Source organism: Lagopus leucura, unplaced genomic scaffold (assembly GCF_019238085.1).
Source record: "Lagopus leucura isolate 7727_CA_CO unplaced genomic scaffold, USGS_WTPT01 Super-Scaffold_73, whole genome shotgun sequence".
NCBI classification, from domain to species: Eukaryota; Metazoa; Chordata; class Aves; order Galliformes; family Phasianidae; genus Lagopus; species Lagopus leucura.
This window is the reverse complement of record NW_024962252.1, coordinates 86,273,806-86,295,843: the sequence shown is the minus strand read 5'-3', so window position 1 is coordinate 86,295,843 and position 22,038 is coordinate 86,273,806. Positions and strand designations below refer to the sequence as shown.

The 22,038-nt window shown below is 42.8% G+C and overlaps 1 protein-coding gene across 10 annotated transcripts in view; it reads left to right on the top strand.

Moving 5' to 3' along the window:
• The first annotated feature begins 446 nt into the window (after window positions 1-446).
• Window positions 447-22,038, top strand: part of ENAH (ENAH actin regulator) — an 88,397-nt gene continuing 66,805 nt past the window's right edge. For 5 of the 10 annotated variants that reach the window (XM_042874916.1, XM_042874901.1, XM_042874942.1 and 2 more), the window contains exon 1: window positions 447-547. In XM_042874916.1, the coding sequence (XP_042730850.1) occupies window positions 543-547 (5 nt within the window). In that variant the 5' untranslated portion in view covers window positions 447-542. The remainder of the gene's footprint in view (window positions 548-22,038) is intronic. The other 5 variants (XM_042874983.1, XM_042874966.1, XM_042874952.1 and 2 more) reach the window with 1 other exon arrangement.

Here is a 22,038-nt window from a genome sequence, read left to right as displayed (position 1 = left end):
CAGTGCTGGGCCCGGGGCACCTTCGGTGCCGTGGGCGCAGGCCACAGGCGGCGCAGGGCCAGCCTCCGGACAAGGCCCCCAGCCCCTCACCTGGGCGCACTCCCCGCGACCCCCGGCGACAGGAGGTGCGCACCCCCGGTGCCGGCGCCGCTCACGGGGTGGGCGTGCCCGCCCTCGCCCCGCCCTCCCGCGGCCCCGCCGGTGTCTCCGGCCTCCCCTGCGCTCCCGCCCTCCTCCCCACCTCCCCCCGCCCTTCCCGCGCGTTGGTTCGCTCCTCTCCGCCCCTTTCCCCCACCTCTCCGTCCCCTCCCACCCCCGGCGCCCCGCGGTGGTCTGGCCCGGCCCGGCGGCGGAGGGAGCGGCGGAGACGGGCGGGAGGGCGGAAGGTGCCGGCTGCCGGAGCTCTCGCTGTCCGTTGAGGCGCCGGGCCCCGCGGAGCGGCGGCGAGTGGAGCTGAGCGGCGAGGAGAGAGCGCGGCAGGGCGGGGGAGAGCGCGGAGCTGAACGAGGCAGCGGGAGCGGCTCCCGGCGCCGGGCGGCACCATGAGGTGAGGGGCCGGGGCCGGGCGGGGGGCGGCGGGGCCCCCTGCGCGGCGGCCGGCGCGGTGCTGGGGCGGGGGGCTGGGGCGGGGGGAGGGCGGCGGGCCGAGGGGAGCCCCGCGGGGGAGGGGCCCATTGTTAGCGGCGGCGGAGGGGGAGGGGCGGCCCCGGCCCCCGCGGCGGCGAAGTTGAGGGGCCTGGGGGCGGCGGCGGGGCCGGGCGGAGTGCGGCCGGGGAGCCCCTTCCCGCGACGGAGGTGTGCCCGCACGGCGGCCCAGCGCCTTTCTTTCTCCATTCTTCTTCTTCGTTCTTTTTTTTTTTTTTTTTCTTTTTTCCTTTCCCCCCCCCTTTCTCTGCCCCTTCCCGGCGTGTGTTGCATTGCAGCAGCTGGGCTGCTCCCTGTGAGATCGATAGGAAGCGGGCGGCGGGGAGGGGGAATCCCCCCTTGGGGGATTCGCGATGTAAACAGCGCCGGGCGGGGGCTGCCCGCTCCCACACGGGACCCGGCTCCGTGCGCCCCATTCATTTGTCCCCGCGGCGCTCCCGCCCCGTTCCTCCTACCGTTTTCGTCGTCCTTTCGTCGGATCGGGGCGGCACCGGTGAGGAGCAGCCGGCGTACGGCGCGGGCCCCGGCCCCGGCTGCCCTGCGGCCCCCAGGGGCTTCCACCCGCTTTGTGCTGCTGAGGCCGGAGGCCCCTCCGAGTGCGGAGAGGTCCGCAGGGTGAGAACGGGCCGATGCCTCTGCTGCGGCTCCGCGCCCGTTCGCGCGAAATCCCAATTACGGTTCTGAACTTCAAGGTTTGTTTTTTTTCCTTTTCCCGTGTGCCTTCTATGCAAGCGGTAGCCCTGCAGCTGGAAGCAGGGGACACGGTTTGTCCCTGCTGTTCTACTGGAAAATGCATTCCTGTATTTCCCTCTGGCTCTCTTTGTTAGCTGTAAGCATTTGCATGCTCCTTTCACCCTCGTTTCACGTTGTGCTGATTTATTTTCACCCGTCTGTGTCACTTTGTAAAAGTGGGATGCCCCGCAAGCACAAAGTTACAACTTGAGCTCACAGCTCACGACCAGACCCTTCAAACATGGGGTGCTCCTGACTTCCTTGGGCAGCCCTTAGTGCAGGCTTACACCAAGGTTGCCATAAACCTTTGGAGAGGGCCCCATGTAAACCCGGCTTCAATGATGGCAAAGCATGGTTGGTATGGAGCAAGGGAAGCTGTCCCAGCACTGTGCGCTGAATGTGCAGCACTGTGCACAGTGCTCTGAAGCGTCTGCCTCAGGACCTCTGCCAGCTCAGAGGCAGCGCAAATATTTCTCTTAACCGGTGTAACCGGGAAGTGCCTAGGTTGAACCTACCCTTAGGTTGCTTATTTAGGTGTTGGAGTGGTTGACTTCAAGCTGTTAGTTAATGTTCATATATGAACCTGTCGTGCCTTTCTTCCTGCTCCTGAGTGCAGAAGGTGAAGCTGGTGAGAGGGAAACAAGGTTAGGTGTTGAATGGACACGCTGAGCTGTCATTGGGTGTTTTGGAAAAATCTGACTTCAAAGGCTTGATTGCAGGGCTTTTTTTTTTTTTTTTTTTTTTTTTTTTAAAGAAAAAAAGCAAGCCGTACCAATTAAACTGCACAAGCTAAGAAAATGGTGTGGTTAAAGCAACGTTTTCTCTCTATAGAGGCACTATTAAATTGTCTTGGTTTTGTTTAATTGCTCCAACTCCAGTACAATGGCAGGCTTTCAGTGCACACTCTCCCTTTGGACTTGTTTAGACTAGGATTGACGCTGTATTTCTGAAACATGTTCAAACCAAAAGGTGCACACCCTGCTACGCTTGGGCAACGTGTTTTAATGGGTATTTGCTGGTCAAGGTAAGTCCTGATGGGAAGGAGTGAGAGAGTGAATAGGAAAAGCAACCAGTGCTTCAGATATAGTTTCTGTATTTGTAGGTATTGCTGAAAGTAGATTTTTACATGATGTTGATGGTTTCCTGAATTGCATAAACTGCGTTCTGCTTTTGCTGTTCTGTAGGTAAGTATGCATTTGGTGCTATAGTTAACACAAAAATAAGTACCAGAAGTAATCCTGAGGTGAGCTGCAGCCCTCCCTGCCTTACCCCATAACTTCTGTTTCTGTTACGTTCTTTGGCACTTACATGAGTGAGGGCCTAATCTTCAAGTCATCTCAAGCCTGAAATAATTACGATGACTTCATGTTCGGATTTCACATCTTGTCTGGGTTGCTCAGGTGATCAGTTACCAAAGAGCAAACTAGTTTTCCTTGTGTTAGATCAAACTAAATGCGGTTGTGGAGAGCATCTTCATAGTATAAAGTAAGCAGCAATTCAGTAGGATGCAAACATCCATCAGCACAAGTTGACCAGAGGAATTCCTGTGGTAGTCTGTTTTATATCTGATTTAAAATTAAATGCTCTTTGGGCAGTATCTGTTGGAGGATCTGCTTTTGGTTGCTGACAAACTTTTAATATTACTATTCCAGTTAAGAGATGAAGAACTGGATATGAAGTTACTTGCTTTTGGGACATGACTTGACTAGCAGCCCCCCCGGCTTTGGGTAAACAGTTGGTTTTTGTTAATACAAAAGTCAATACAAAAATGTTCCTCTTAATGTATTGTAGTTAGCTGACTGAGTACTGCCCTAAAAGTAGTTTCCTGAATGCACTTATAATAGGTATCCAGGAATAGTTACGTTTGGTGAGGTTTCACTTTTGAGCCAGCTGGGTTGCAGTGATGGGGGAAAAAGTAGTTAAAATATAAGCAACAGCAGAGTTTTGTGCCCTGGTTCTAATAATAACGCAGCTTCCCATCATATTTATACAAGAAGCTCATCTGTAAACAAGATGACATTGAAAGATGTGTGGAAATCTGTATTACGGAAGCTGATGAACAAAATGGTGTAGAATTGGGATTCTACAGTGGAGGCTAACTGAATGCTTTTAAAAATGCTCTCGCGTTGTTTGGCATCTCGCTCATTTTGTATGCTAACTCCAATAAAAATAAATGAGCTTTCCAAGATGCTGACTTTTTTTTTAATCAAACTGTACAGCTTTCTCTTGGGGTTTCCACATCCATTTCTTTGTGTGGGAAAGAATTGTTTTTCATTAGTGTGCTAGTCAGAAAGCAGACTGTTTAATCTGGTTTCATTACCCAAGTTTCAGGAACTGGGAAAGAAACAGCATTTTTTGTTTGGAACTTTAAATTTGAGTATTTCCAGAGCTCTGTATGTTCATTTGTGTTTACGATGGGCTATTATGTGTATTGTGAGTGTGAATGTTCACTCTATATTTAGATAGGGCAAGCAGCTAAATTACTGCAGATTTTTTTTCTTTCTAGAAAATCATGTCATATCCTCACTTGTGTTTTCAAAATAAGAAGTTAAATTTGTGGGCTTTCATATTAAAATTTCTCCTCGCATCGAGTAGCTTTTCTGCTGAAGTATGTTGCTCTAGGATATAATTAATGTTATTTAAAAGTCAGCCTATTTAGTGCCTGGGTTAGTAAGCCTTCATTATACTTTAAGTGTTGTGCTAAGATGTCTGATACCGTACTCAGTATCATTAATATATGAGCGAGAGCGCATGGCAGAAGTCACAGAACATGTTCCTCCATTAGAGCTGGGAGTTCTTCAAGAATCCCATGTACATTTCATGGGGCTTTTGAAAAGCAAGCATGCAACAGCACAGTATTGGTGGTGACAGTAGTATGTCGTTCAGTCTCTCACAGCAACTGCTGTTACTTAAGGTAAAATACCAGAAGCCATCAATTTGAATGCTCCACATCACAATGTGGGGTCATACTTTGGAATGTTGCCTTTGTTGTAGCTTCCGTGCTTGCACAAATAGTGTATTTGAAGTAGAAGGCTTAATTTACTTCAGAAATACGTGACAAAAAGTTGGAAGCGTAAGCATGCAGTTAGTTGAGGTTGGGCATGCACAACTGCAACCAGTACAGATCCTAAAATTGCTCGTGTCTCAAGAACAAAATTGGAGGTGTAGGCAGTTTGTTTCAGGTGGGTACAAGAATTCAGGTTTCTTTCCTTGTTCTCAAGTAAACTACCAGATGGAGTGAGTCATCTGTCTGATAGACGCGCAGACGTTAGCTAGCACTTTATTGGTGACAATAGAAAGTCATTTTTGGACTGGTTGTTTCTGCCTACCTGGTACGGAAGATGACAATTGTTTTTGCCCTCAAGGTCTATGGATCGAGTTCAGTGAATTAGTTTGATAGTAAAAGTCTTTAAAAGATTACTGTGTGTGAATGGAAGATGCGTCAGGATCAGAATACAATTTTTGTCCTTGAAAAAGCTATTTATGACCATCTTACCAATTATGTTGTCAGCCTGTGAAAATTAGGAGTGGTCTTGGCAGTATGTAGAAGTCAGGAATGCTCTCTAGAAGGAAATAGACACAAGTCTTGTCTTGATTCTCATTCAGGGCTTCGTCTTGGTTCTTAGAGGAGACCAGGTTGCTTGGTTCCTACTTCAGGCTGCTGTTGCATGGAAGCCTTTCTTCTATGCTTCCTTACAAGGAATTATTACCGTTTCAGCACCTGTTTCAGTGAATGCCTTCCTAACACACTTAAACCCGAAGTGACGTATCTCTGCCCTGCGTTAAACATAGGGTTGGAAGTACTTAGTGATGAGGAGAGCTTCTTGCCATGCCAGTGGAGTTCATGCAGAACTATTGTAGGAGCAGGTTATTGAGCTGCTGGGTAGAGTCATTTGCTTTCATTATTAGAGAGCAAATGTATTTTCTGAAACTGATATTATTCTCTTCTTTACTGTGACCTTTCTTCAGGAATTGCTCTTGACAGTTCATGCCTGCTTCCACTCAGCGGGTAGAAATATGTGTGCCAGCTCTCTGAGCAGCCAGACAGGTTTCAGTTTTAAGAGTGCTTTAGTACCGAGAGAATGCAAAAGATACAATCTTTTTATGTTGAAGGGGAAAAAAGTTTGTTTTTTCCATGGTAGTTAAAAGTGAGTGTAGCAGAGACAGAAATCTTACAAGCCTTGAGGACCCTCAATATATTTGAGTAATTTTTGCTGATGCCTGCCTCACTTAAACACTCAACCCTTCCTTTCCCTGCCAATCCTTGTGAATTGTACAGCACTGTTGTATTCTTGGGCTGCTGGCATCTGCCCTGGGACTAACACGGGGCCACAGCCGTGCTGCTGTCTGGCACTGCTGAGATGAGATCCACTGGTGGGTCCCCGGTGTTCCTCCTTGCCTTTGTTTCCTGCGTGCTCTCAAATCTGGAGAACAGCTAGTTTTGTGTAGCTCTATTTTTGTTTGGTGGCATACAGAATCTTTTTTTTTTCCCCTGATAGAAATGACTGCAATGCTTTATTTTTACTGTCACATTTTCTAACTTAAAGAATAAAAATGTGTATCTCAGTAATGAACTCAGTTATGCTTTGTTTTAAAATGCATTATGCCAACGCATGCTATAGATGAAAATGCTCAGTTTTATTTCAGATAGTTCTAATTAATCATTCTGATAATTGGTAACTCCCCTGCCCAGTGTCAGTGGTTACAAGCTTTCCTTTCCTGTAGCTGTTTCTCAATGAACCAGAGTTCCTCAAGAGAAGTGAAAATCCTGCGTGTTGCCTTCTGACAGTGTCGTGCACCCACTGCTCTGAATGTTACCATTCTGTGGACATTAGATTGCTTGTCAGCTTGCTTTGCTTGGGATTTTCCTGTGGAACTGCTAGTTTTAAGTACATCTTGGGAATCAGTGCATGAGTCAGCGCAAGGAGCTGATGTAAGGTCCCACTGCCCTCCATGAGTAATCTATAGACAGGGTTAACTTCATGGAGACAAACAAATGAAATAACCCAACAGCAACAACAAACAAACTGCATGATCAATATTCACGCCAAAAAAATCTGCTCTTAGTGTCATGTATTGAGCATTCTCCAGGCAAAGCTTGCTTACTGTTGCAGTCCAGTCCCAAACCAGAATGCTTCTCTGTGAAGTTCGTGGACTGGTGCTGTGGCTTTTGTTTTCTTACTTGGTTTGTTCACGTTTTTGCTTTTCCAATGATGGTGAAGGTGCTGATACCCGGTGGAGTATGGGGGAGGGAAGTGGAAACTGCCCTCTGGAGCGTGATACAAAAATGTTACTTTGTTGGGCTGACGTACTGCCAGAAATAACTCTCAGCTCCCTGTTTGCAGCACAAACAAAATTGGAGGATTTTGTTTCAAACATTCTCTGATTCTTCTGTTGTTCACAAATAGGAACCTCTTTTTGGTTTCTGGAATCAGACTGCAAAGTGATCTGTGCTTATTGCCAATTACATAAAGAAGGTGAGCTTTGCTGGCTTTATGTTCTCAGTGTACTAGCCACCTACTTTAAGAAAGTAGTAGTTTAAAAGCTGGATTTAACAGAGTAGTATAATTACAAGAGTAATCGTTATTGGTGAAGCCTTTGTTATACCTTAATTGCAGTTTTATAGCAGCTAAAAAAGTTTTCTTTCTAAAAATCAATTTCAGTCTGTGTTCTTTAAGCAGTATCCTGAAGTAGATTTTAACACTTCGACTTCTTTTGGCCATGTACTGCTGTCGTCCCTCACTTGATTGCAGGTTACTGTACGTAAACAACAGGTTTGTAACTGAAATGCTTTGAAGGTCATGTAGTTACAGGAGTGTTTTATCTTGGTGTCATCACACTTGAGCTACTGGTAAATGCTTTTGTATTTCAGTTCTGTAGACCAGTGTTTCTACAGTGTTTCTGTATTGTGTATTTGTGGAGACTTCCATTTAAGTTTTGTGGTTCTTATTGTGTGGCATCAAAAACGCAAATACTACATGGGACGGTGATTAAGATTCTGTTGTATTTTGTGCATTTCCAACTGAACTTTCAATACTGCTTGTTAGTGGTATTAATTACTGGCATTGGTGGAAGAGATTGGTGTTTTTAAGTTACATTCACATTTCTGAGTGACTCTTTGCAAATCTGACTTAGTGTATGCTTGGAGTCAGCTGGAGCCTTTAACCTAGTAGTGTTGCTTCTTTAAATTGCTTGCTCTTGACTATTTTGAAAGAGCAAGCCTTTTTAAGGTACTGAGCTTCCAACTTTAGACTAGGATTTCTATTCTAGCTGCTGCTGATGTTCATGTCAGTGATGCTTGCGATGTAGAATATACACCTTTACTTGTTCTGAAAACTTTTTTTCATGATCTGTTTTCTTATTTAACAAAATCCTTTCTCCTTTTTGCTTTCTCTTAAAAGCTGAGTCTTTTATAAACAATGCATAGTGACGTGTACATTTTTGTTTTCTCTTCTGTGTTGAAGACCTGAAATATCTGCAGGAGAGTATACAATCCTTTGGCAAACTAGAGTCCATTAAACAATGCTGACTCTTCTATAAAAATACTCAGTTGAAGTTAGTGGAGCAGTGTTTTGTTTTTTTCTTTTAAACTTCTTGAATTTGAACTTAAAATGGAACGCAGCGAAACTTTACTAGAAGACTTGCAGTTAAATGCATTTGTGAAGCATATTTTCTTTTTTGGAAACTGCAGTTAGGTACTGTAGATTAAGTAAAAATGAATGTTATAGTTTCAAAATGAACACTGTTATCCATTGTCTGAAATAAATGGTCTAGCTGGGCTTACAGAGCAGTGAAAGCTAGTCCAAATGGACCTTGTTGTGGCAGAGATAATAAAGTAGTGAATGACAGCACTGATAGGAAGGTGATTGCTGCTGACCCCTGCAGCTTTTGCATGCCTAAGTCCAATCAGTAAACTTACTTAGATTGGGGCATGAATAGTTTGGTCATGGTTGTCTACTTCTCTAGTGAAAATACTGATCAGTTATTGGCAATTAAGTTTGGAGGTTTTCTTTTCTCTCGCAATATGCCTGCTTTCACAGAAAATTTGAACTAACAGTGGGAACTTAAGAAACGATTATCATATCCAATTTTAGCTTAGCGTTGCACACCGATGCACTTGGTCAAATCGTTGAGATGAGCTGAATGTGAGAATGGTGCAGGAAGCAGCTGATACTTTGGATTTCCATTCGGCGTTTGTGCAAGAAATGTGCTGTAAAGACAGACCTACCTTACTACTCAAATACAAACCATTTGGTCTGAAATGAAGAAGGAATGAATGCAGTAGGCACTGCTTGGCAGTCACTGCTCTTCTCTTGGTTGCAGCCTGGTTGAGGGACCTCTGAGGACATGAAAGGCCTGTCCAGTTCACTGCTCTTCTGGCTAGTGGAAGGCTGAAGAAGGACATTAGGAGGTTAACCTTGAAAAGATAGCTGTGAATCTATGTCTAAGCAGGAGTAGAAGGAAGAACAGATGAATGACTAGAGCACAATAAGTAACTGCTAATAAAATACAGCAGAAGATGTATCTAGCACTTTGGACGCCTTCAGCGGCCTGGTTAGATTTTTAGCTACTGACTGGAAATGCAGTAGTGGGTTTTAAATGAAAATTTTGATATTTTGAGCTAAGATTTAGGAAGAAGAAAAAACATGTGGTACATAAAAAGTATGTTTTGCAATTTCAAGATTCTGTGGTATGTTGTGAGGCAGTGCCGTTGTTCCTTCTGCTTTCCACAGTACAGCATGGTGAATCCAGTAGCCTTTAGTGACCAACTCAGTTAACTGCTTCATACACGAATTACTCCCAGAGCTGTTGCTGCTGGACCTTACATCTGACCTTAGACCTATGCTATAAGTTGAGGGAGTTTCTACTCTTGTTTTTTGGGATTTCACTGTGTATTTTGCCATAATCTTAGACTAGTCCTTTTATAGAGTTTGGAAGAAAACCGTGTCTTGGCCTTCTTGGTTGGTATACTCTAAAGGCAGCTTTGAAAAGGAGTAACCAGCATTTACATTTTGTACTTGCTCTACAGTTCTTCAGTGATAGAACAGTGCTGCTGCTGTTTCCAGCAATAGATCATCTGCAAACGGATGGCAGTAAGATAAACACAGAGGTTGTTTTGCAGGTTGAGTACTGTTGCTGTAGCTGTGTTGCTCTGAGTGTATAAACAAGACAAAAGGTTTTATAAGGAGAGCAGTATCTTTTATTAGATCGACTGCCAGGCTGATGAGCAGCGGGACCCAGACGTTCAAGTGCTCAGTTCTTGGGAAACTTGCTCAGGTCTTTGGAGACAGCATGTAGAGATCTTGTACTGCAGGGGTTGTTGCAGGAAGGTTGTAAATACAGATAGACAGCACTGTGCTCTTTGGTTTTTTATGGGTAGCTCATGATTATGATGTGAAACTTCATAGCAGTATCTAGTAAAGTTCTTAGCTAAAAATGTGAAAAGCAAGTAAGCATCTGTAGGACCCTATTTAATTGTCATTTGGGTTTCCAATATCTCTGCAAGCACAGTGTCTGCATAAAGGAAGTAAAGATGGCATTGCAGCCGTGGTCACCAGTGTGACGGCATGCAGGTAAATCTGTAGGTTACAGGTAAAAAGAAGTGGATTGTGTTGCAAGGACTGGATCTTAGGACTTACCTCATGGTTAATAATAATTAATAGTAGGATTTTGTTTTTGCCCTGTTGGTGGCATTGTATGAGAAGTCCTTAGCTGTTATGAACTGGGGAGGGTGTATAAGCTTGTTTGTTAATGGCATGTTTTATGCTGTTTAGGCCTGGAGGCTTTATTTCTCCTGAACTTCTAGGTAAATTGCACGTACTTTGTAAGTGATGTTAGGATGAAGACTGCACTGTTAGTGTAACTTCTAGGAATTCTTTCAGTTTGGATGATTTATTTGTATCCTGTCTGCATCCATGTATTTGAACTCTTGCATTTCTTTCTTCAGCGTTGAGCTGAGTTCCGCGTAGGTCTGCAGCTTGGTTTGTAACTCAGGGGAACACCATGGCCTTTCTGGGAATGAGGAAGGTTTTTTCAAGGAAGCAAAACCTACCGCCACCACCAAAAATACCAGAGGAAATTGTTATTCCATGTTTTAATACTCCTTATGAGGTGTCTGTTCCCCAGCCAGATCAGTGATCACAATTTTCCCACTTTTAGGGGGAAAAGATTTTATGCAATTCATATCATCTTATCCAAAACATCGAGGAGGAGCACAATTTAGAGATGTCTGCGCACAGTTTTGCTTCAGAATTCATAGCAGGCCTTAGTCTGAGTTCATTTTCTTCTTTCTTAAAACCAGTCCCGCAACAAACAAAAACTCCATGAGCAAAATGAGGCAAAAGTATTTGGAAATAAAGCTGTAGGCTTCTCTTCTAGAACTTGAGAGCTTTTGTTGTTGTATATAGGAGGGCAAAAATCTGACATAAAATGCTCAAAGTGTTCCATGCTGGAGAACAAAGATTTTCTGCAACTTAAAGAACTTTTGCATGGACATGACTATGGAATTAAAATGCTGCTTTGCCTCATACGCTGTATTTTCTCTCAGCAGCACCATATATTGCAAGCATTTGAATACACAGAGTTGTTTTGATGTAAAAGAGACCCTGTGCTGAGCCTCATCTCCTTGGTTAAGTTGGTGGTGAGGGCCATGTTTATGCTGTGGATGTTCTGTTTCTCAGAATGACTGGGGTTAATTGTAGCTTGGCAAGCGGAAAAAAAAAAAGTTCCATATTGTTTTTCTGCAGTGGATTCCTGTTGCTATGCAACAAACAGAATGTCACTTAGTGCAGGCTATATTAAATTTGTATTCCCTGCACATATCTCCAAACGCTCATTTTTGTACTTTAACAGGAGGGTACGTTTCTGACTTCCTGTAGGACTGTAGTATGAAGCATATATTTGAGCTTCTATTCTGGTGCTTGCTGTAACTGTGGATACGTCAGCGTGCTTGCATAGCCTGCCTTTGTTTTTAGATGCAGGGGCACCTGTGCAACGCAGTCAGACAAAAAGGGTGATGGTTATGTTCCCGGGGGTGGGATGATATTGCCAAGCAACATGCTCAGACTTCAAAAGGGAGAAATTTCTGCTATGGAAAAACCTCAGGCTATGAATTCTAAAAACCTTTAAACGTGATACAGAGAAAGTTAATGCAGGTGGCACTACATGGCTCTTCATTAAAAATTAACTGGTTTTGTTCCTTAGAATTAACTTTGATATTTAAATATGTTGACACCTCCCTTCCCTGCTGCATCCATGTTCTCCCCTCCCTGTTCCATCTGCAGCACTGAGGCCAACCGGTCCCAGCATCCAGCCTCTTTGCCTTTAGATGGATTCTGGAATAAATGTTTAAGATGTGCTTGGCAAAATTATGTTCTGTGACTGAAAGCAGTAATTAAGTAATGGACAAATGACAACAACTGGTAAGTCACTGATTCATAATGAAGTTAGATTTTCATAGTGGAAAAGAAGTCAGAAATAGTATTTGAGAACTAGAAAGATGTTAATTTTACATCTACTTTTAAGTTCTGTGAATTTTGTTGTAGATTTTGAAAGCCAGCTTGTAAAATCTGAGCCTGAAATTAAGTTAGGTATTAAAATAAGCAAGTCAAATAGTGTCCTTTCTGCTCTTAGCATTGAAATATGCCATTTCCTAAATCTCTTCAAACTGACAGTCTGAAGCAGGTTTGTCGGTGCATGTTTTTCGATGTTTTTTATTGCAGACTTTGTATGGGTCTTCTTGATAAGTGCAGGAGTCAAAATGAAGTTAGGAAAGATCAGGAATACATTGCATTGCTGTTCGCTGTCTTGTTTTGCCAAGGAGGTGCCTCTAATGGAGCAGGCGGCCTCTAGTGATGCCATTTTCCTCCTTGTAGACTGCTGCTTAATTCAGGACTTGGTGCTTGAGCACTGCGGGCGTGATCCCAGGCCAAACCATTTCTTAGTGTGCACAAAAGAGAATATGATGCAACCTAAAACACTCTCATGGCAGTCTGTATTTGGTGAGGCTAAAATGGAGCTCCTTCATAGGGAAATGATACAACAACCTGAGGGGAGATGCTTCCTTTTCCTTCTTTTTTGTTTTTGTTTTTTACTTTTGTTGGCCTTGTTTAGGAAGATAAAACCTTTTTTCTGTTCCAGAACTATCTGACACAATGATTGCTACCTGTGGTTTTTAACATCATAATGGCTTTTTTTAGTGGTGTCATTTGGCATGAGAAACTGTAGGAACTTGTGAAAACTGCCTCTTCTTCTTGAGGATGCAATGTGTGTTATTGTGGGGGAAGCAGTTTAGTTGTGATGTACTTGATCTGTAACTTTAATGAAATTACCTCATCTTAATGTGTAGGATGGAGAAGGTCTCAAGTAAGTGCAGGAGATTGGGAAATGTGACTTACAAGGTAGGTTATTTAGGAACTTAGAGGAACTCCAGGTGGGAAATGGGTCTTCTAAAGCAGCTCTGGGTGTGCGATTGCCAGCACTTGAAGTTCAGTGAATTCATGTTTTAAACCACTGGTTTTTATCTTGAGGTGTCTGAAGTACCTTTCTAGTGTTTGACCTTGAATTTGCCTATAATACTGTTGGAATAGTCTTTTAACTGCTATTACTGTGTAGCCCACCCCTCTCCTTTTTCCTCTAAGTCTGGTAACAGCTGTGATTTTGCTGACGCAGGAACTAAAGAAAAATTCCACAGGAATTTTCCAGGGGTAACTTTGGGAAAGGGAAACAAACAATTGAGAACAAAAATTAACAACTAGGAACAAATGTTGTTTAAAATCTTTTTTTTTTTTCCTTTTGTTCCCTCCAATGTTTTTTTTCCTTTGTTCTGTGCATTGAGAGGTTTATTGTATCATGCCTCATTGTATAATGGAGTAGCAATCCAGAAGGAACAACAAGATGCAGCAGTAAAGCAACTCAGCCATTTATTTGTGTATTAACGGTTGCCAGATGAAAACAGAGATGGGTGGTGCACACTATTTTGGCATTTTCTTGCAGCTCAGGTGCTGTGCTGCTCTAAGTAGGGCTCTTACAAAACAGTCAGCTTTTGGATCTGTCTTCTCTCTGAAAAGTGAAATTACGTTGAGACAGGTTGGTAGACTTGATACAAGTAGTCTGAAGTTCTGTTCAGCTGTTGAAAAAAGATAATTTCTTTGTGTATTTGTGGTCTGTCCCATTAGCCTACCAGCTCTTGTTCACTACTACTGGTATGCATATACAAAACAGTGTAGAAACAGTGCTGGAACACATGAATGTCCCCCCCCCCGGCCCCCCCCCCCACAAGGGCTGGTTTCTGGCTTGCAGAAAGAAAGAAAGGGGGGGGTTTGAAGGCCCCTTTTTTGCCGTTTTTTTTTTTTTTTTTTTTAAGATTTTCTTTTTATGTTGCAGAGGTTGTAAAGTCTGTAATGAAAGGGGACTGCTGGAAGAGAAGATGACTTCATGGTCTCTGCTCAGTGTTTTCTGGAAGAACCGACTGGTGCTTCTGCATTAAAGAGATTCTGTCCTTTGGTGTTGGATGAGTTGTTCAGAGTTGTCAGGATGCTCATTAGTTCTGTCCTGACTTCTTTACTTACCGACTAACTTGAGGCTGTGGGGCTTAATCTTTCAAAACGTTAAATAATTTAGTATATTCCGTAGTCCTTCAAAGCACAGAAAACGTGATATAGCACAGAAAGCATTATACAGCCGCTGAAGGGAAAGAGCCCAAGTTCATCCTCGATCGATTGAGATCGGAAGATTGGTGCAGTTAGCATCCTTTGGCTCCTCAGTGCCGGAAACAACTTTCTCAACCTTTGCTAGCGTTTTAAAAATACCTGGGTTCAAGTTAGAACTTTCACAAATGCAACATTTGATACTGCTGCAAGTAAGCCACAAATAAATGTTGAATTTGGTATTCAGAATGAGGTTTGAGTAATGTGGAAAAAGTCACTACACATCGAAACAGTGAAGAGAAGAACTGTAGCTGTTCACTCACTCGTCAGTCCATTTCTCCTTAGTGAGAGGTAGTCTGTGAAAAGAGGTGGGAAGGGCGAGAGGAGTAAGTATGTAACTAAGACTGTACTTGATTTTACAGCTGTAAATCACTCTTTCCTCTTACATATAGGCAGCCTGAATTTCAGTACTTGTTTCTTGTACTTTTTTAACTTTGGAAGTGACTTTTCAAAAAACTATTAGTGTGATTTCTTGAGCTCTTGAAAAATAGGACTAATAAGCCAAATACAGCATGCAGGTTGCCAACAGATTTGGAATTTCTTGATGTACACCCCTGCATGCTTCCTGAAATCAGCATAACTCTCAGTAGTCCTTGATCAGTTTGCAGACGATGCACTTACAGGAAGTTGAAAATTGTGATTTGCAGCAGTGTGTGCACAGCACAGAGGAGTACTGAAACACAAGGAATCTGTGTTCTGCTCATGTGGTGCGCAATCAGAGCCACTGACTTTGAACCAAACTAAAACATATCAATGTTTACTTGTCAGTGTTTACGAGAGGGCTGGGAAGAACCTTGGCGCTCATTCCCAGTGTTTGTGTGGCTCAGGCCATGTGGGTTTATCTGGTGATGCTTTGAATTAAGGCTATCTTGATCTCTCCTTTGCCATGTAACTGAAAGACAGATGTAACGTTCATGTGTCTTATATAATGGAACAGTCCTCTCCGACTCCTAGATAATTAGAGATGCAACTGCTGTATAATTAATGTTGGATTGGGTCGCTTTGCATGTTTTGGCTATCTGACAGGTGCAAACATGGTTATTAAGGGAGGGAGGTGTTGTGGTACTCTCTGTGCGAGAAGGAACGGGTTTTCAAAATAACACTGGCCTTATTTTGAGAGACTGGGGGAAAATGATGCCAGGTTTGGGCAGACAGTCTGCAAGAAAAACCAGTCTGGCATGTAGGCTGTAGTTTGGGCACCTTAGTTAAATATACAGTATTGCCTTTATCAGGAGTTTTTCCCTTACTGTGTGGCTTGAATCACTTTCTGTAAATTAGGCCTTCTGTACTTGCTAACTGTAGACATAGACAACAGCTTATTCTCTTTTAAGTTACCTCTTGTGTATATGAGGGATTGTTTTCCCTTAAGTCTTTTCAAGATAAAGACAGCTGGTCTCATTTATCTTTCCCTGTGGGCTGCTTTTTCCCAAGACCTCCTGCTGCTTCTGCTACTCTCCTCTGGGTCTGCATCTCCTCTGAAGCTAAGTCTAACTGTCACCTGGTCTGTCCTGTTGCTACCTTGCATCTCTACCCTGGGGTATACATAAGTGCAGAGCTGAACTGTTTTCCCCAAGTTATTTTTCAGTGACTTGGTGTCATTCAGAGTTCTTACTCCATCCTCCTTTAAGTTCAGGCATTTTTCTCAACTTCTCTCTTTGGCAGTAGAAAGGTATATTATTCCATTTCCTTGTGCTTCTGATGCAGCACAGACTTCATAAAATGTAGCCTTGAAATATTTTTTCTGAATATTGTGCCAATAACTTCTATCTGAATTTGTTTTCTAAAACTGCTTTCCTTACAGTTATTTCTGCATTGCTGGGCATTTTCATGAGAAATAAAATACAGATGTAAATTCTTTTCAGAACCAAGCCATACTATGGCATCTGCTACTTCTCTACAGTAATTAGTGTAGGACTCCAGAATAGGAGATTACTTCTTTGATGTTATTAGTTTTTAAGTAACTTTGAAGGTTTATTCGTTATGTTAGCAGGTTTTTACCAGTAGTTTATGCTTTTCTTTTTTGGAGGGATTCTGGTTAAATTCAGGAACCTTCCAAACCTAACAGCTGAATCCACTTCCCCATTCAATGCTTCACATCCACCCTGGCCTCAGAGAGGCAACCACTGATGGATCTCACACATCTGCAAGTCTTACTGACGCTCAGACCATGGAGGAATGAGGTTCTGAACACCAGCTGAAAACACAGTGGTAGTGATCTTGGCTGTAGCTTTGCAGAGTCTCTGCTCAGGTTTGAATAGAGTCTGTTCAGCATGAACTGAATGCGTACAGTCTTCTGCTCACAGCTACCATGTTTGGGGTTTTCTCACTGGGGAACGAATCATATATATTCAGATGTGAAGCATATAAAGCTGCAGTCTGTCACTAGTACATCATTTCATCAGAAACTTCAGGTTTTTGTTAGAAGGAGGTGTATTGCTGTAACAATCTGTGTGGTTTAAAAACCTTCCAGGAAGCCTAGTGTATTGAAGAGTATTGTATGACTTGCAGTCAGTATATTCTTCTCATGCAATTTGAGCTAATTGTTCTTAGAGCAAAATATTTTACTTGAAAATAATTTTCTGATTGAAGCTCTTTTGTTTTGTACCACGAGAATTAATTTCACTGAGATGTAATTAGCAGTAGTCATGGCTTCTGTGTCTGGTAGAAATACTGCTTGAAAAGATAGGAGCAGCTTGTCTTCTTTGTACCTGGCTTATTTGCATTTCATAGCGGGCTGGAAGTGTTGGAAGTACTGATACTGTGTTAGCAAACTTTACCAACTAGCTTTGCAGAACATTAGACTTGGTGGATAAAGCTGAAACTGATCATCATGGATTACCTGCTTCTCCAAACTTGCTGAATTCTCACTAAATATTGTCAGCGTAGCAACTGCTTGCTGCAGAATGGTCCAAAAATGTGAAAACCTTTTAGTTTTGCTTATATTTTGTGTTGCCGTGAGATAATATTACTACATTTTCTTTTCTTGTTGGAGTTCCTTTAATCTGCCCTACGCTGCTGAGTACCTCTCTCTTTGAGTAACTTAATGCTGCTTATCTTTCTATCAGATGTTAAATTTAAAACTTCAGATAACAAAGAAATATCACAAGGGGAATGGGAGTGGGGTGGAATGTCCTTTTTTTTTCATCAAGCTGTAGTAAATGCTGTACAGGATTTGCATCACAGCACTGAGTAAAATTCAGAGATAGAGGTGTGAGCTAAGTGATGGTGGCAGTGCTGTGTTTTTTCCAACAGCATGGCTTTCCATTTTGGACGTGTGCTGTTTTTATGCTGTCACCTGTGTAAGCCAGCAAAGGGAGACACATGAAAGTATGAAAGGCACACTTAGATTCAGCTCTGGTGAGGCCGCACCTTGAGTATTGTGTCCAGTTTTGGCCTCTTGTTGCAAGAAAGACATTGAGGCCATTGCGGGTTCACAGAAGGGCGACAAAGCAGGTGAGGAGTCTGGAGCATAGGGCTTATGAGGGGTGGCTGAGGGAGCTGGGAATGTTCAGTCTGGAGGAGGCTCAGGGGAGACCTTACTGCTCTCTACAACTACCTGAAGGGAGGTTGTAGTGAGCTGGGAGTCAGCCTCTTCTCTCATGTAACTGGTGATAGGACTGGAAGGAATGGCTTCAAGCTGCGCCGGGGGAGATTCAGGCTGGATGTTAGGAAATACTACTCATCTGAAGGAGTGGTCAGGTGCTGGAATGAACTGCCCAGGGAGGTGGTGGAGTTCCGACCCTGGAGGTGTTCAAGGAACGTTTGGATTTTGTGTTGGGGGACATGGTTTAGTGAGTACTATTGGTGATAGGTGGATGGTTGCACTGGATGATCTTGAAGGTCCTTTCCAACCTTGGTGATTCTGTGATTATTTTTTTTTTTAAAGCTCTGTCAGTGGAGTTATTGACAAAATAAATGCTTTGTTTTTGCTTTGTGGAAAATGTCTTTCTCAACTCGACCTGCTGAGTGCACTCTCCTGGTAATTGTTCTGGGATTGGAAATGTCTATAGATTACAGAATCATTAAGACTGGAAAAGACCACTGAGATAATCTAGTCCAACAGTCAACCTGTTCTCACCACATCCCTCAGTGCCATCTCCGTGCTTCTTGAACCCTCCAGGGGCAGTGACTCCACCACCTCCCCAAGCAGCCTGTGCCACTGCATCACTGCTCTGAGATGGTTCCTAATATTCAACCTGAACCTCTCCTGGAACAACGTAAGGACATTCCCTCTCATGGTAGATGGTCTCAAGACCGTGCCAAGGCAATCTCTATAGGTAGGGTTTGTAGCCCAGAGATCACGATGGTGCTACCAAAAAATGTAATGGAATCAAGAAAGCTTGACTGTTATACTGGGTTCTAAGCATCTGCTAGTGCACGCAACCATTCTCCTTGTTTTCTGTGTTTTAGCTTTTAGGGTTTGGAAACTTCATTATGTTGGGTCAAAAGAAATGTTGTTTATGGAGTTTATTATCAGGTGTGTGCTGTGCAAGTTTCAGAAAATAATGACAAGTGATGTCTAACACTTGCTAAAGCTGTACTTATTGCAGTCTTCTCAGAAATTAGAAGAAGAATCAGTGTTTTTGTCTAAAGCTGCAAATCTGGTTTTTCTATTGTTATCATCTTAAATTGTGGAGTTAATTGAATGTCATTTTCAAAGAACTGAATATTATTTTTTGGAATATGGTTAGAACTATAAAGATGCTGTTCTGTTCTTGTAAAGATTTTTGGGATGATTAACTGGATAATTGCCAGCCAAACTATCAATCCTAAATTTAGTTGGCATTTTGAAATTTCTTGATAGGCCTTGCTTGCAGAATGGGTCTTAAAATGGGAACTTCAGTTTTCTAGCTTTATATCTGCAGTAAGAATCTGTCAGCTTGAACCACCTTAGAATCTGTGTGCTTGAACTCATCTTCAGAGGTTGTAAAAAGTGGCTTCAGGAAGCCCCTGGATGAGCATTTCTGCAGTTTGGGGAAGACTTGTGATGTGGCCTGTGCACTGCATGTGACTGTGGTGAAAAATGCTAGGATTATTTGCAGCTCTATTTGAGATGTGGAATGCACCGCATCTATTGTTAGCTCTCCAGCTGAAGCGAGAGCAGGATTGTTTTTCGATGTCAGCTAACAGGCCTGCTGTGCTGCTGTGCAGTGCTGGAGTAGGTGAAGGTGCTGGCACTGGGGAGCTGCCCCAGCTGCAGTGGCTGTGGGGCAGCTGGGATGTGGGAGACCGGAACTTACAGGCTTGGTTTTGGCTTTTAAATTCTTAAGAGGACTGCAGGCTGTGCGTTGTTAGAAGCCTGTGAAGTTGACTGTGTTCAGCTCTCCTCAGTGTAGTGTCTCTGGAAGTCTGAGTGCTCCTCCTGGCTAATTCCCACTGCTGAGATTAAGCACTCACTGTCTGCATGTGTGCCATAGGATTGAGGGCAAGATTGGTGCCATCCAGCCTGTCAATACTGCAATTGCTAAACCAGATATTAATGCTGCATTGCTGTTGCTTGTAACAGGAAAAAATTGTCATCTCTTTTTTCTGACTTTGCAGTTGAAATACTGAGCTCAGAATTTCATCGTGGAGTGCACAGGTCTGGTAGCTGTCTAAAATACAGTCTCATTCTGTGTCGTTTTTTGAATTTCTTCTATCAGTTAATGTGCTATTAGAGGGGCATGAAGCAGTGGCTTCCTGATGTTGCCTGGCAGGGACACTGGTGCTTTCAGAGGCTTGGTTTGGTGTGAAATGTTAGATAATGGTACATCAGAAGCAGTGTAGCACTGTATTACATTTAAAATCATGCATATAGGCGTGAAAGCTGTTATATCTAAAATTAATAACAGAAAAGAGAGAAAAAAAAGCTTTTTAAGATTTGCACAGTGTTGACCTCCATACAGTGTGACTGTTTATTTAAACTGTTACTTCCTTCTGACTATTTTAAGCAATAGAAAACAACTGTTAATCTGAAAGACTTTGCTTCCTATCTTAGATGCAGCTCACTTGATAACAAAGCAAAGCAAGCAGGATGTGTAGTGCAAACAATGCAAATGTCAGTGCTCTAGGATTCCCTGTTCGTGGACAGAGCTTGGTTCTGTGTGAAGCAGCGGAGATTGCAGCAGCGCAGTAACATCACAAAGGAAACAGGCCCTATGCCCTGTCCTGTGAGCATAAAAGGCCAGGTGATGGAAAGGCTTCAGCCCTTTGTGATTACATGTCCTCTGTAGGATCTCCTTTTTAGGCTGATACTATCTGTCTGCAAAACTTTCTGTACCATCAAGTGCTACAAATCCATTCAGTAAGTAGCTCTCTTTAACCTTCAGGCAATAGGAACTGATGTTGAATTGAGTCAGAAGTTCACAATTGATAACTGGCTTCTGTTTTTCCCCTCGTGCATTCTTACTCTATTTCATGGTATGTAGCACAAAATCGCACAGCTGTTTCTTTGCTAGGGAAATGAAAAGGGAGAGCAATCCCGTTGCTCATCATACCTCAAGGCCAAAAGAGCATTAACTTCCTTCAGCACAGATTAAGTGGATATGCAGATTAAGCAGTTGAGACTATCCAAATGGCACCTTCCCCTTTATTCCTTGGAGCAAATGGAGGTCGGTGGTAGGAAGTAAAGATCTTTCTAAACATTTTGACATTTTTTTGACAGGTGATTGCTTCAGTAGTTTTCAGTATTTTCTTGAAACCATTTATATAGACATATGCATGTCTGTGTATGCAGCAGAGAGGCAGTATGTATTGCATAATTTGTATGGCTGGAGGGAAAGCCTGAGCGTTCAAGTTTGTACAGCTCCTGTGTGTGGTTTATGCTATGCAAGTGCAGAGGTCCCTTGTAGCTTTACTCCAGGTCCCTGTTCTGCTGCTGTACCACGTTACATTCCTTACTTGTCTCATAGGTCAACACTTGCTTTTTTCTTCCCCTTTTTAAACTATAACTAGGTAGCTGTGTTTAGAACAAAACACACAAAACCTAAGTAGAAATCCTGTGATATAGAGGAATGCTGGATTTGCAAGGTTAGTACCTGTACCAGAAAAGACTTTACAAAGTCTTCTGTAAACTTTAAATTCTGATTCCTTGCCTGTCAGGAAAAAAACAGGTTTTTATGGTGTGGTAGCATCAGTTAACTCTTCTGTCTTGCCTTTCTCTCTTCTTATGAGGGTTATAAAACCAACCTGGAGGAAAAAGCACTGACCTTTGAAAATGGTTATGGTGGCAGCACTAAAGGTGTTGTGATTTTGATAGAATAATTGTTTTATTTGAGGTTTTCAGTGCAAATGTTATTGCCTGGAGGGGACAGGGAAACGCATAAAAATGTGGTTTATAGTTTCATAGTCAAAACCTAGTGAAATGCTTGAAAATCACCCCTCTTGCAAGTTGTTTGGTGGCTGTTACTTGTTTCTTTACGGGCTGGCATAGTTTGTGTATCATTAATGTAAGAATTACTTTGGGAATTTTAACATCAATTTCTGTATATTTTAAGTCTTAATTAGACACTAAGCCTGGAAGCTTCATTAATTTATCTCCTGTGTCCTCCTTTGCCATGAATGCAAGTAGTACTTGCATTAGTAGTGCAGTGGTAGAAGGCAGGATTGTGAGTATTATATAGGTTAACAGCCTAACGCGGAAGGCAAGAGAGTGATGAATAATCCTTCCTGCTTTGTTCTGGGGAATCATAAATGCTGCTTTAAGATGTTCATGTCTTGTGGGCACACAGAAGGTGTATGTAGTTGCAGCATGCTTCTCATTTCTGTCTGGCAGTTGGTAGCTGTAAAAAGTCAGTGTAGCTGTGTGTAAGAAAACGTAGCTGTGTTCTAGTTCATTCAAAATTAAATTAGATTTCCATGTCAGGACCAAAACCTGTCTTTATTTACATTTGTAAGGTTCCCGTAGAAAGAAGCGGAAGTTATGTAATTTAAATTTAGGCCAAACACTTCTTTTAGGTGATGTGGAGCAGCAAAT